We start from the raw sequence: 15631 nt of genomic DNA on the forward strand, positions 1-15631 counted from the left end.
CCCGAAAACGTAGAATAATGCCTGGATTCGACGTACGGAAACGAAAATCAGTTTATGAATTAAGGACAACCAGTGAATAAATGTATTAAAATGGCACTGTTTCTATCTTTCTAAAGTTAAAATAAGATATTAAAACATCTTACACGTTAAATAATTCAAAATAATGTCTTAAAATAGACGGTTCACTTTAATGATAGACAAATATCTCAAAAATTAACTCATGGACCTATACATTTTATTTAACGATATTATAGGCCATGCGTTTATTTACGACTGTGAGAAGTTTCATTAAAATCTACATTGTAGAAAAAATTCTATTCGCGAAAAGTTATGAAAGTTGCGTTTTTCCCATAGACTCCCATTATGAAAAATTGCGTGAGGTCGAATTTTTTCAAATCAGTCTAGCAAAAAATCATGCACACGACCCTATCTTTTTTATTTGCTGAATTTTCTTAGTACATTCCGCAGTTTTGAAAAATCAGAGTTTAATCAAATTCTACATTGTAGAAAAATTTTTGATCCTAACGTGCAGAACTACCTTAAGCATGTCTCCTTGGACCAATGAAAACTCGCCTTATCGTCTATAATGGAAAGAACGTGCGGGAAAGCCAGTAAAAATCACAGGTCATGTTATGTCTGTGCCGATTAGTCGAAACGTGGGATTCCCCGGGATTACAGGTTCATATTTTCACATGTAAAATATTGTTTGGTTCAGATGCAAGCTATTTCTTCTTTTTCTAAGTTCTGAATTAACACAGTTACAACTGATACAGGAGATTAAAGGTGGGTGTTGCTCATTTACTGTTAGAATTCTGCCTTAACTGATCCGCGAAAATAATGTTTGAATTGTATCTAAATACATATATTGACGAATCGATAAAACGAGGCAGAGAAGCAAAAACACAAAATTACTTGGCCTAGGTCAAAACACGGAAACCTCGTGACCTTTCATAAAATGACACAACAATAAATCTTTATTAAAGTCGTTAACAATTTGAGGCCCGTCTGCTACAATAACATTAAAGCGCACCAGAGTATTGTGTTGTGATTATTCAACTGCATAGAAAATCAAGGTTTATTGTAAAGACAAAACTGAAAAAGTGGGCCTCAAATAACCCGGGTTAATTCCTAATCAATCTGACTAAAGTACATCTCCTATTACGCTACGCTTAGGATCTGAACACGAGCTATTGATAGCCTCGTTCTGACGACCCTTCCGCTGGCCAATCAAAAGCTAACTTACAACATTCTGCAAGCTTAAAAAAGCCTTGGTTTTTGATATCTACAATTCTTATGTCGTAAGATGTCAGATAGCCGGTTAGCTCAGGCGGTAGACACTTGCTGTGTAATCGAGGGGTCCCGGGTTCGAGCCCTGGACTGACTGCAGATTTTTCTTACTCTTTGACATTCGAACAAGTCGTCTGATTGGTTCAAATAAAAATAGCAATATTGGAAATCCAAAATATACAGAAGACGAATGTGTATGGGTCATTCTCAGATCTTCGTTTAGCAGATCAAGTACTTTAGTCAGATTGAATTCCTAACAGTAAATATCACAGTTTTAAGCACACCTGCACAGGGCGGGAAAGAAACGCATGTATACCACTGTGTTTCTTTTTTAATATACCAAAACTAATGTCTTTAATGTAAATGCGCCGTTTATCTCTTTGAAAATTACCACATTTATTAACATGATGTATACATTCAGTGTTCCGCTTCCTCGTCGAAAAACTAAATCAAATCTTTAATCAATTATAAATTCGTTAATTGGCAGTCAGAAATAATTAAAAAAAATACTTCCAAAACTAAACTATGATGCTATGATTGAACCAATGTGAAAATCCCTCTATTTGTACATAATGAAGCTTGAATAATTTATTCCCATTGAATGCAAGTATCTTTTGATGTAACGCATAAATATCTCTGTTCGCGGGTCATTGCCTTCTGATGATACAGAAAATGATAAGTGATAATTTAATATATATTACAACAGACGAGACCACTGTAGGGTATTCTTTGAAAATTTGTTAATGTTAATAAGACGTTTTTTACAAAAGCGCAAATTGAATTGAGTACAGCATAGCCGCTGTTTTGAGAGACCATAGCATTTATGGCATCGTCAGCTTTTACTTAGTAATTGATTGGCCTTTTAATGAAATTAAAATTTGCAGTAATGGAGCGTAGCGAAGTAAAAGCAATACCATTATTCTTTAGAAGGTAAATAAGTGATTTGAAACCTATTTATAGTTTGAATATTTTTTTAAAAAGTAAAACTGTAATACGCTATGAGAAACCCCTCTATTTATCAACTAAATTATCTGCTTATTGATTCGCAAAAAGGCACCTTCTGGCATAAACACAGTGAAGTGAGAGAAAAAAAATGCTGACTGAATGTGTAGACTAGTTAAACTTAAAATTATATGTCATTATACGACAGATGTTTATTGGTAAAAGTACATAATGATTTGTATCCACAAATACACCTTGAACTCAATTCAGAATCTGATTTATAGTCTATACAAAGATATTTTTCAGTAACCTTAAAATTCAACGTTACACCGTTTCTATCATAATTTTGAAAATACATACAGTGCTATGAAATGTATATGTACATATTTCTCATATAAGTATAAAATCAAGGTTTGCTTATGCCAAAAAAAAAATTGGCGAAAAAACTGGAAGTCTCTAAATGAATTAAATAAGTATTAATTTATCAAAAAGAATTGTTCTCGCATACCGGAAGTTAATCATGGCTCTTTAGTCGAGCTCGTCCCCGGATTTTGACGAAGCTCTGATGGATGGGAATGGCAATATTTTACAACTTATTCATTGCCGAGTAAATCAAAATACGTTTTTATATTAAGGGTATGGGAAACCTTCAGCTTTTGACCATTTTTTTTAAACGAATATAAACACAGCTGTCGACCAGCAAAAAGACATGACAATACATTCTGTGAAAGAAGCATGACCTGTTGTAAAAATATTTTTATTGTCCCAGGCTGTGCTCTCCACTAAAATCATCAATGTATGATCGAAATATAGTAAAATGTCAATTTTCTCCAAAAAAAAAAAGGTGATTTCAGCAATATTCAGTGACATTGTTGGAACAAAATAATAAATCTTTTTTTAAAAAGCTAAATTTATTATAAAGATAAGCTTTCTGGAAGCAAACAACATATTTTTTTTTTCAATTATCACCAATTTGAATTTTTCTCAAATTGTTTAGGCCATATAAGGTTTAAGTGAACCATATCCTATACTCACGCACTAACGCGAACGTATAAAACCTTTTTTTTCTATGAAATATTGTAAAAGATATCTCTAAATCAAATTCATCTTGTTTATATATACCCAAACACTCTGAATTTGAACATTGCATCAAGTAAATCTGGAAGCGGTCTGACTTTAATAGCGCACTGTGAGACTAAATGACTATAATTCGCAAAATTTAAGGGATTATCGTCTGCAGGATTTTCTAAAGAGAATTGTTTTTGTCAGAGAAACATATTTTAATGACATTGGACTTTGCTTTGTTTTTTTTTTTTGTTGTTATGACAACAGACAATCTGATCTGGTACGAGGGTAGAATCACAATCCTCGCTATTCAATTATGACTAAATTCATACAGCGGTTTGGCTTGACGCAAAACAGCCGTCTTCCTCTTGCCTGTATTTAGAATTTGCACACGAAGCTAGAGTTGTTCTAGTTTTTTCACATAATTTTGGTTTGAAGACATGCTGTTTCACTTTTTTCTGTGTTTGGAATAACAACACACTATTTAATACTGCCATTTTTATCGACATGAATTGATATCTTATCACCATGTTATACACTAAACAGTCTAAAAATAAAGTGAGTCTAGCTTGTTATTTAGTTTATACTAATTTATTTTAACTCGACTGTGACGAAAACTTCAAGCTTATTTGAACCACTCTCGAGTCCGCTTCCTTGAAAAAAAAACAGTACTGGTGTCATATGAGAAGGCGTGGTCGTGACCACAGTGGGACTTAAACCAAAGACTCCCGGGTTGCGTGGCAGATACCGTAACCACTAGACGTTCTTCTAAAGCAAAACGAAGAGGAAAACCTACGTGCAGAGATAGTATCCTCTCTAAATCAACCCAAACAACTATATATGTATGGATGAATAGGCCACGTACAGTCACTTGAAACACATGGAAAAAATGTAACAGAAATAGACAAGACCAAAACAATCATACATCAATGGAATACGGCAGAACGCCGCCTTGAAACACATTAACTAGAGAATTTATACACTGTCAGGTTAACTGTACGCAATCCTATCATCCTTAATTCCAAACATGTCTAAGAATTAGGGGAAATTTTCAATAACATTTATAACCGCCACTCACACAATGATATCGAAATATATGATCTGCTTTTTATGAAAAATTTTCAATTTAAAAACGCAACATGCATACACTCAATGACTTTTTAAAATACAGATCAACAAGGAAACACAGTTAAGAGCCAGACGACAAAACTGACCAGAAGACACATATCAAAGCACCTCAACTTCATTTTATATTCTGGAAATGTCAAACTTGTGGTATTACACAGCTTTCCAGAGCGCAATTCAGTAACATGTTGAACTCATTATCAAACAATATTCTGGGTGCTTTGTGAATAAACTTATGGTGTATATGATGAAATTAAGTTTAAAGAGTGCTCTTCCTGGCGGCGTTAAGTGTATATTTATGGCTCGCCTGTCATTGTATGATCGAATGTAGCTTTGGTGCGAAAAAGATAAATGGCAATTTCGCAAGATTCTCACTAGAAATGCGGACAACTCAAAGTCTATCTTCAGAACAATTTAGTGTTAAAGCAGAACAAAAGTAATTGCAACAAAATGTGTACAACGCACAGATCTTTAATCGAAACATTTATACTTCGTGAATGAAACAAGAACTTATCCATTTCCTTTTTATTTCGCAGTCTAATATCTTATTGAAATATACATGGCTTTTTGTGTAAAATGACACTTTCATATTTGTGACATTAATATACAGGCCTAAGTGTTATCATTTGAAATTAGAAAGATTGATTGTCTGTGAAACTGCACATAGTGATTAGCAGAAACATTTAGGTGTAATTTGTAAAATTGGTAAATTCTGTAAATAAAATTAAATAAAATAACATTTTAATCAATCTTTCTTTCTTTAAGCATCATCAGAATGCTAAATGCTAAAATATTAATCGGAACTATTACTGTTTATATTCGATAGAACACCGTAAAAATCTTCATTTAAATTGAATATATGACATACATGTATTTTATGTATTTTAAAAATGAAACAAGTTATATTCTATGAAATAAAAGTGTTTTAAATAAAGTACATAATAAAGAGAAAACTTCGGATGAAATTTGTGAACTTTTGTGAAATAGGTCCCAGATTTCAAATCAGTGACAACAACAAAATTTGGCTTTGCTCGACTTTTGTGTCAAACAATGGGCTTGGGTTTTTTTTGGTTTTTTGTTTGTTTGTTTTTTTGTTCTTTTTTTTTGTATATTTAAATTGTAATTTTATCATGTTACTTTGACTTAGATATCACTTGCTTTTGTGATATTTCAAAGTAAACAAAAATATAATTAACCTACATGTACATATAGAAATGACATGCGTTATGATTTCGTAACTATCAGTTAATTCACCAATGAATGTGAACTAATAGACCATAATTAGAATATACTATCTAAGTCGATAATGGTTGCAAAACGAAGATAGAATGTTACAGTACTATATGACAATTTTCGATTAAAATACACTTATCAATAAGTAAAATAAAAATGTAAACTAACAGTACACGTTCAGGATAACAAAAGAAAAGAGTAAAGGTAAACTATTATTTCTAATGTGAATGCATTGGGCAGTTTTGACACATATAAATAAATGTAAAGGGACAGGCCTCCCAATTTATTCCAAGCTAGTCAGAGTTTTCATCTTAAGTACATTCATTTCTAAGTAACAGTATTTCAACAATAATTGAAGCAGTGAGTTTTGAATTGTTTTCTATTTATAAGAAATTTCTTGTGATCTGTAAAACACGCATAGAATATTTTTACGAAGTAATTCGAGACATAATGTAAAATAGCTTTAAACTGGCCTCCGTTATGCATGTACATGGACGGAAGTAACCGGCCCACAAAGGAAGAATAAATAATGTCATTGACTTTGTGTCACATGCGCCCCCCCCCCCCCCCCCCCCTTCTGTCAAGGTATCTTTCTATGTCTAAAACATGTTTTGCAGGACCCCTGTGTTCTTCCGCCACTATTTAATCCTGGAAAGCAGTCATATATCGTCATAGACCTGACTAGTTTCCTAATCAGACAACAACATAACTACTGCTGGTTTACAATGCTTGATATCTAATAGAATTTGGTTGACGTGTGGTGTGACTTTAAAGCGTCTTGCAGAAGAAGTGGTATGCAATATATCAAATGATTTAGTGATGGAATCACAAAGTCTGGGTTACTGTCCTCCCGGATCAGGAGCCTAAATTAATGGATTGAATGCATTTGGAAAGTTTTAAGTTAATTTGAAATTTCGGAAGTTGTGTCTGCCTGCCAACAACAAACGCGTCTCTTTAGCACTGATGCAGAAATGATCATGAAATATTACCGCGACAGAGCTATATTCATGTAACATGTAGTCACAATAATAAATTGAAAATCCATAGTAACTTTGTTGTCATTTCTTTAGATTTCGCGTTTGTTTAGTTATAGGTTTTCGCGAAATGTTACCACTTTCTATCCAGCAACGTCATCTGCAGTATTGTAACATTGAAACAATAACCAATGAGTAATGCATATATGATTTTTGCATTTAAACAAATTACAAGAATGTTTGCGAATCCAATGTCTTATTGTATTAAAGGGAATTCCTACAGTTTTTTATGCGCATCTTTCTGCGCAGCCGACACTTTCTATGGAAAACTGAACTGAAGTCAACATTTGTTGAAACATGTTACAGACAATCTTAAATATGAGGAATTTTGAATGAAATAACATTTTTGATAAGTTATATCAGTAATCAGATGTTGATACTGGTTTATGTTGTATTGACAAGTATCATGCCTGACAGGTATCTTGCTATTTTTGTGGTTGTGTTTTCACATCGCATTTTAGTACAAAGAGAGTGTTGTTCATATAATGTAAGATATTTGACTTAGTACTGATAAGACAATATCACCTTTCAGATTATTTAGTATTCAATTATAGAAAGAATTAAGAATTTTTTAAACTTTTTTTTAACTTTTAGCAGACATACATGTAATCAGTTTGGCCAGGTTCGCGCCATTTTCGTCCAAACAGGTGTTGTATTCTAGCGGTCTTAACATAAAATTTAGCCTGGTGACCCATACATTTTTAGCCATTTTTATGCTCACAATACAATTATCTATATACAAGAAGAAAAGTTAAAAATTCTATGAAAGAGTTTTTTCAAAATTTAAAAAAAATATTCTTCACTATGGGTATTTTTCATTGAAAAAAGTTCAAAAAGTAAATATGAAACAATATTTTTTTTCATTTGTACCCATTATTGTAAGGATAGAGTATTGTAAATATGACTATGATATCAAATAAGTATATAATAAAATCTGTAACAAGAAAAAACCGTATTGTGCTGCCTGGATGTATATTTTGGTTGGTATTTATAAAAAAACAGAAAATTATGAAAATGTTGAAAAATCGCTGGCAGTTTAAGCAACAGTGGGTGTGTTCAAAACATTTTTTCACCAAAACAAGCCTGTTTTTATTTGTTCATTGTTTTCAGCACAAATTTTCCTATCATATATGTGAATTTAAAAAAAATTCTATGAAAGGAAAGAAACTATAGGAATTCTCTTTAACTGATGTAAATGAAATATTGTTGATATTATTACGCCATGAAGTAAGTTTACTAGTACCGTAGAAGTACATAATTATTGTAACATTTCTTTAGAAATCAGCATGTGTTCAAATTTCGCGAGTGAATTTTGGTAAAATCAATTATATGATCCTAAATTAAGTGGAAAATGGGAAAGGTTATCTAACGTAAATTGTGAAATAAAATCAAAGATTTGAAGTAGTTCGCAAGGACAAACTGCTATACAATTAAGCAGAAAGTATTACGTCAAGACACACTCAAACAATCAGTTGGAGATAAATAAAAGCTTTAATGTCTATGCTTAACATCTTCGCTAATGTAGCTCGCAAGTTATAGGCCGACCTAAACCTTAATTTAAAAGGTTGGTAAGTGATCAGTAGGGAATCACGTCCATTTAGGTCATATTCAGTTATGCGGCATCAATGTAAAAGGAATGAACTCCCGTGGTTATTTCCCCCTCAATTTCTGTGTTATACAAAAATGTCACGATGTAATAAAACAGTTGATGAGTATAATACAGGATTGAAAATAATTAGACAATAAGTTTTACAAAGTCCTTTATTAATGGAATGCCTTCTTTGATATATATAGAGATGCTCTAATAAATTAAATTACTTCTTTTCAAGGATTCATTTGTAGTTGCAAAATTAAGATTTAAATAATTTTGTTCTTTATTTTTTTCCACAGTTTCTTCGTATAAAGAAATCTATTTCAGCAAACAACGATCGGAAAATGCTTTGAAAAGAATTATGCTTTCCAGATTTTAAGGTTTCAAAACTTTAATAACATTTATGCACAACTTCGGAATATATATTTTAGTTGTAATATCTAAAAATTGTCAAATCTGAATATCAAAATTAATATAAATGTATGTTCCTGACGATTGGCTTTAAACGTATGAAGTCATGCTTCAAAGGGATGATCCCCTGGAAAGAATTCTATAGAATTTGATACATAAATTATTATGCTTACTTTAACAAAATCTTTCGTCTTAAGACATCTTAAGAAAGTAAACACATTAATATATTGTAAATAGATCAATGGCAAACATGTACGGTCATAAAACCAAATGGTGCATTTGCATGCGTACAATCGCCTTTTGTATGGTAACGAAGCGGCAAAAGTTAAGTCGCCATTACCATAAAATTGCCACAAGACATTCATGTCTTATGATGTAAGGAGACATTAATAGCTATTAACCATTATACGGTTTCTTTTAGAGGCGTTAATGTTTCTTGAGTACAGTAACACTACCTGAAATGGCTTCAATAGATTCGGGCTAAAACGTTACATGTCGCCTACATAGAATATCTGCGCAGCTTTTAAGTTATCATGCTAAATATACATATAGCTAACTCAACTACTCCTCTGTTTACAAAACTGAAACTATTTGTTGTACAGAGGTCATTGCTCCGTGGAAGTTTTACCTAAGGAGTTTATCTATTGGGAAGGAAACTATTTACCTTTATGGCCGCTAGTATTCACTCTTCAAAAGTGTCTTATACGTTGGTTAGAATGTATTTGTAAAACATTTAGAAACGTTAATCTACCTTTTTATCTACTGAGCACATGCATGTGTAGGAAGTAAAACAAAAAAGAAACACCAACCTGTACTGTTTTAACAATCCGTCCTACTGCAGTATTATCATTATCATCTTTAGCTTCTTGTTCAATACGAATTATTTCTGAGCAAGCATCATCGTCTGTCTTTACAGAGAGCGGCGGACTTATTCCTCCATTTTCGACTACATCGTCGTCAGCGGCTTTACTCTGTACTGCCGTTATACCGTCTTCCCTGGCGCGACTTGTTGAAGCAGCCATTACACAGTTCTCAGGAAATCATCTGGGAAAAGATAGATAGAAAATGATATGAAACAGTTCCTCTCATTACAACATTTTGTTCTCAATGCACACGCATTCATTAACACTAACCCATCTGTGTGGTCACTCTACAAAGTATTTGTTAATAAAATGTGTCATGCCACACATAGCAACAGCCATTTCACAATCGTTTCAGAATCACCATGAACACTTTTTACTTCATGTGAAATAAACACTTTTCTATTCTATATTGCCATAAGTATTTAGAATCGACCGACATTAACATTAGTATATCCTTTTTTCTCAGTATATGATCTTCTATTTTAATCCCTGTGTAATTCTTCAAAGAATGGTTAAGAGAACAAGCAGTTAACTCCTGTGAAAGGGTAACGTAAATAAAGAGCTTTCCAATATATAATTTCCACACTATTTAATACACTATGAACAATATGTTCCTATGCTTGTTGCGACATTTTGTAGTTTAGCACATTTGTTTTCGATATAAAATACTCCATTGTCTGATATCAGTGTTTTATCATAATTCCACATATTTTTACGTCTCTTTCTAAAATGACGCATACTTAGATAGTTTCACAACTTGTCGAGGTATTGTTCAGAGTCGCACAAAGTGTCGGAAATCTATATTGGCTGTTGCACAACATTGTTGTTTTTGCAACGTGGGTCAATACTCTCTGTTGTGTTATATTAAAGGAAAAATCTGGACAAAAAGGAAAATGACGTTTAATATCTACCTTAAACGGAAAACTGACAAGTATTTCAGGTAGAACGATTTGTTATAAATAGTTGAGTATTCACTGTCAACTAATTATTTTTAATGAAATATGTTGTGATGAATAGACATCAAAACATATGATGTAGTTCTGATAGAAAAGTAAATTTTTGCTCGGACGTGTTACGTTTGTCTGAACAGAGGACAAACTTTAAGATAAAATGATTATGTTATAAAAAAAAGTCAGTTTTTGCCCGGACGTTATATTTGTCTGAATAGTGGACAAACTTTAAGATAAAATGATTACGTTACATGTACCCGTACTTTGTTCTTATATTATAACCAGTAAAGCTCGTAAGTTTTATAGTCTGCCTTTTTAAAGTGTAAAAAAAATATCTTTCAACAAAATTATAAAGAAGTAACACTCCTAGTATATATAGTTTCTTAAAAAGCACTGATCCTCAACTTTAAAGAGAAATATCTTTTAGTAAACTGAAACTGATTTGTAGGTCATTATCATCGTACATGTATACTGGTATCCCTATTACATAGAAATATATCTCTCTATAAAAAGAACACAACCAACTCTCAGACCTGTCCCTGAATGAATCTGCAAAACGGCTTGCCATAGTGCTGTACATACATATTGGGTTGATAAATGTGTGAAAAAAGTGTAAATACACGTACACATCAGCTTGTTGGTATGGCTTGTCATGACGGTATACATTATTATTATTATTATACCAGATTTATATAGAGCCCTTTTCATGATCAATTTCACGTTCAAAGGCGGTTTACATAGTTCAAATGCAGCCACACAGGGCGCACAATTCATCCTCTACCAGTACAGACACAGAGCGATCTGACCAGAGGGAAAGAGTGAGACAAAGCCCCCATGACAGAGAGATTAGAAATCAGGTACAGGCTTGTCCGACTTACTTAGCCTAGCTCGTTGCGAATAGACAGCCTGGTTCTTTAACGTGCCCAGTGTATAGCACTGATACACGCAAGGGTTGCCTGTGTTCCTGACCAGTACACCTCTAGTTGGGTGGGAAACACTGAAAAGCGTTACTAAAAATTCCCGAGTAGCTGCCGGGGATCGAACCCCCGACCTCAGGATTGGAAGGCCAGTGTGCAAACCACTGAGCTATCCGTCCACCCGTACATACATGCTATGCTATTAAATGTGTGATTTCTGAAATATATATAATATTTTTAAAGCGAAAAAAATGTATTTAGTTTTGTCAAGTACAGTGACGGTCTAGACTTTGAATGGTAAGTTTAATTGAAAGTAATAGATCTTGGTGAAGAATAATGGATAAAAATGTAAAAATAAAATCTATTTTATGTATCAGTATAAATAGAAAGTATCAGTATAAATAGAAAGTAACCGAAACTGCTCGCCCGGTTAACTCAAAGGGGAGAGCGCAGATCTAAGGATCGCAGAGTCGCAAGTTCGATTCCCGAGGCGAGGGACATTGTGTCTGAAATCATTCGTTGTTTAAAACTGATTCATATTTCATTACTTAAGAAGAATAGGAATGTACTGGTTTAAATTCTAGGAACACTGGTTCATTTAACTGTCCACCGTTACATAAATGAAATACTGCTGAAAAAAGCGCTTATAAGAAATTACAATTAAGAACATACTATTAGATTAATTTATCTGAATCAAACAGCTCAGTCAGTTATATAACTTTATAGACTTTTGTTTTGAAGTTGTTTATTTTTCTTTACAAATTGAAAGAAGCGTTATTTGTTGAGGTCAAAAATGATTTTTTATCCCTAAATTTTAATTCCATTAAAACGATATAGTAAGTTATTGTAATAAGTGGTTAGTTTCAATATCACTTATAAAAATAACTTACTCATTACTCATTTGTAATCCATTTGTTCCTATGCTAATGAGTATCATATACTATCTCAAAAATGACGTACATTCAACAAAATGTTTTACGTTTGCTTATCTGCCATTTTTTTTGTAACGAAATGCTTGCCAGATATTCAAGCACAAATCATATCAAATTTCATAATCTCTGAAAGTTCAATTTAACTCATGTGTGTGGTATAATCTCTTTCAGTATATTTAACATTCGTGTGATCAAAGAAGTTCCTAATATTTTGGTCATTAATTTTCAATTTAATACTCGTGAACATACTTGTAGATTAATTTTAAATCAAACCACGCCTGTACTAAAACATGGAAAGACTTTCATAAACTTATTTCATAATTCACTAAGAGTCTTAATTTGTCCATTACAAGTGCGAACACAAAATTTGTGAATAGTGGGCATCCGCGGCAAAGTGGTCAAGGCAAATAACTTCGAATCATTTGCCCCTAACCTTTTTGTGTTCGAACTCGGGTCGTTAATTGAAAGAGTCATCCAGTTGGCTTGCTGAAGGTCTGTGGTTTTACCACGATTTCAGGCCGTTTAATGAATAATGTCAGGAGGGGCGCCTGAGGTCTTCCTCCATCGGTGAAACTAGAAAATTGGCATGTCGCCTAAACAAGTGTCGGCTGACTTTACGCCCAATAAAATGAATGAATCTAAATAAATTTATTTACCACATCCATACACAAGTTGTTGAATGGTTTTGTTTTGATGAAGTGTGCATTTTTTTGAACGTGGCAAACCCTTTTGGATTATTGCCTCTGTTTTTATTTTTATGATTATTTTGAATTAGATAATACCAGGAAAAATAGCATTCAATCCTTGAGATCTTTTATGGCATTATATTTCCTATAGCGTCAGAGCTGTCAATGATCTTTCAAAGCGAGCAATATTGCCTTTTATAAAGATGTCATTTCTTTAACGGTCTTGCGGATATCTTCTCCGTAGAATATTGACGTCATCATTCCATACAATGTTTAATCTTTTGATTAATCTAATCATATCAAATGTTTCTCGGATGTTGTGTGTCGTTCTAAAGAATCTTAAATCTGTTTTAGCATCGTAACACGAAAATAAGAAGTAATATTTGCACCTTTTAACACTTACCCTGCTAACTTTATATAATGAACTTGTCCATCTTCCAATTTGGACAGTACCATTATCTGTTAAAAGGGGTGCTTACCAAAAAAGATACTGACTGAATGGCGAACAATGCAGACCATGATCAGACTGCACGAATGTCTACTCTGGTCGCAAAGGCAGAATCACTTGCCGCCAGCAGGCTAAAGGTTAATGTTATTTTTTACTAATGAAGCCTTTGTTCTGTAGAAGGTTAAATTGGAATACTGATTCTCGTAACAATGCTTTAGACGGGCATGGGATCTCTCTTTACCAGATTATGATTAATTTAAAAGTTTTTATCATACACGTCCCCACCATCACCCCAACGCACCCCCTACCATTTCTAGTAAGAATGATGGAATGTCGTCCATATCTTTCTACGCTATTGCTGCTTACTCAATCAAAAGGTTAATTGACACGTTAGATCTGTTTCATTCTACATATGGCGTATCTATTTCCTTCTTAAAATATCATTCATCATATGTCTTCAGAATATTAACCCCTGAAATCAAAGCTTGGAGACGCCACAGAGAAGATTTCCAGTAAAATATTAATTTCATTAGGGCTGACATTTAGTGCTTTTCTTTCATGTACTGTATTTTCAATTGAATTATTATGGTACATTAAATGTAAATTGCCTTTAAATTCTGTCTTTTGATATTTTCTTGCTTTTTTTCTAATTGTGTTACAAATTCATTTTACAAAGAGGTGGTCGGTTTCAAAGGCAACATTCGTGACATTTTCTTATTCGTTTTAAGGACTTTTAATAATAAAAGAATAACATAAAACAGTGATATGGCCACTCATTTCTAGTTAATATTATTTTTCTGTGGATAATGATATATACTGCTCACTTGACAAAATGGTTATGTAATATAAGAACAATCGTTTAGTTCCTACTCATTTAAGTGAAAGAATAGGTTATCAAAGCAATGTATTATTAAAATTTAGGCTGAAAAAAAAACCCATATACCTTTAAATGGCATACAAATAAAAGAACAGAAATCAATTAATCTGGCATAATACAGTAACAAAAATTAGGCCACCTTCAATACGTCAACATCACTTTCACATGCTGATACTATATATGTTTCATTCTTGTTTAAATATATATAAAACATTACGGAAATGTTAAAAGCCTAGACAAATATAAAATAATTCATGAAAAAAATGCAAACACATAAACAAAAGAGACAATCACCTTGCGGGCTATTTAATATGAGGGGATGAGCCCACACAGACGCTCGATTAAACCATGTCATGATTTATCATTGACAACTATGGAGACTCATTTATAAGTATTTTCACAGCAAACATTGTCTGGGGCAAAATCGATGCATATTCACTCGATGGAAAAATAATGTCAATAAGTGCCATAGCAAAATTCCCTGTAGAGAATTAAAGCAACTGTTTTACATATAAAGTGAACATTTTCAGAATCCTCTCATACTGACAATTTTAAACGACATGTATGTAGAACATAGATGAAATAATTACACCAAAGAGGTATAGTTTAAGCCAATTACTGACAATACTTATGTAACTGACAATATTGTCAGTCATACAACACTATTGACAACGAGAGCTATATTTAGTCTTAACCTTCAATTCGATTCGATTTGATTTGATTTAGGTTTTACGGCGCACCAACACAGTATAGGTTTAATGGCGCCAAACAGGAATACAAATTATTATTTCACAGCTCATTTACATCGAAATAAAAATATGCGGTATGGAATCAAAACTTTAATACCTTCTTAAATCACTGAGATACAACAAAACAAATTAACCAGACCTTATTAGACACTACTTACGATCATGCAAGCCTTATATGGTAAGACAGCGGTTCCAATTGTTTTCATACACGGATCGTCCCAGAACAACATGGGGCTAATCTTTTATTCGAAAGTACTTGTATATCAATAAGTATATTGGCATTGCTTTGTTCTGATAGCAACGCATGGATCAATGTGGCATTTTGCCTTTAAAATTCTTGCTATAAAATACATAGCAGTCTTTCACATAACTTTGCACGTGAAGGAGATACGTGCGTGAATATATCTAGAGATTTAATACATTTCATAGAAGTTAAGTCATATTCCAAAAATAGCGATGACAATACATATTTTGTTTTAAGAAAATAAAAACAAGCTGATTTAAAATGGGCTGTTAAGAGG

General features: G+C 32.9%; 1 protein-coding gene across 2 annotated transcripts in view; it reads right to left on the minus strand.

Moving 5' to 3' along the window:
• The window catches only part of LOC123557771 (cyclic nucleotide-gated cation channel alpha-3-like), a 111280-nt gene that overhangs the window by 30807 nt on the left and 64842 nt on the right, over positions 1-15631 (minus strand). Inside the window, exon 2 of one of the 2 annotated variants that reach the window (XM_045349454.2) lies at positions 9498-9732. In XM_045349454.2, the coding sequence (XP_045205389.1) occupies positions 9498-9710 (213 nt within the window). In that variant the 5' untranslated portion in view covers positions 9711-9732. Of the gene's footprint in view, positions 1-9497; positions 10310-15631 lie in introns of those variants that run through there. The other variant, XM_045349455.2, reaches the window with a different exon arrangement.

This window comes from Mercenaria mercenaria, chromosome 5, assembly GCF_021730395.1.
Source record: "Mercenaria mercenaria strain notata chromosome 5, MADL_Memer_1, whole genome shotgun sequence".
NCBI classification, from domain to species: Eukaryota; Metazoa; Mollusca; class Bivalvia; order Venerida; family Veneridae; genus Mercenaria; species Mercenaria mercenaria.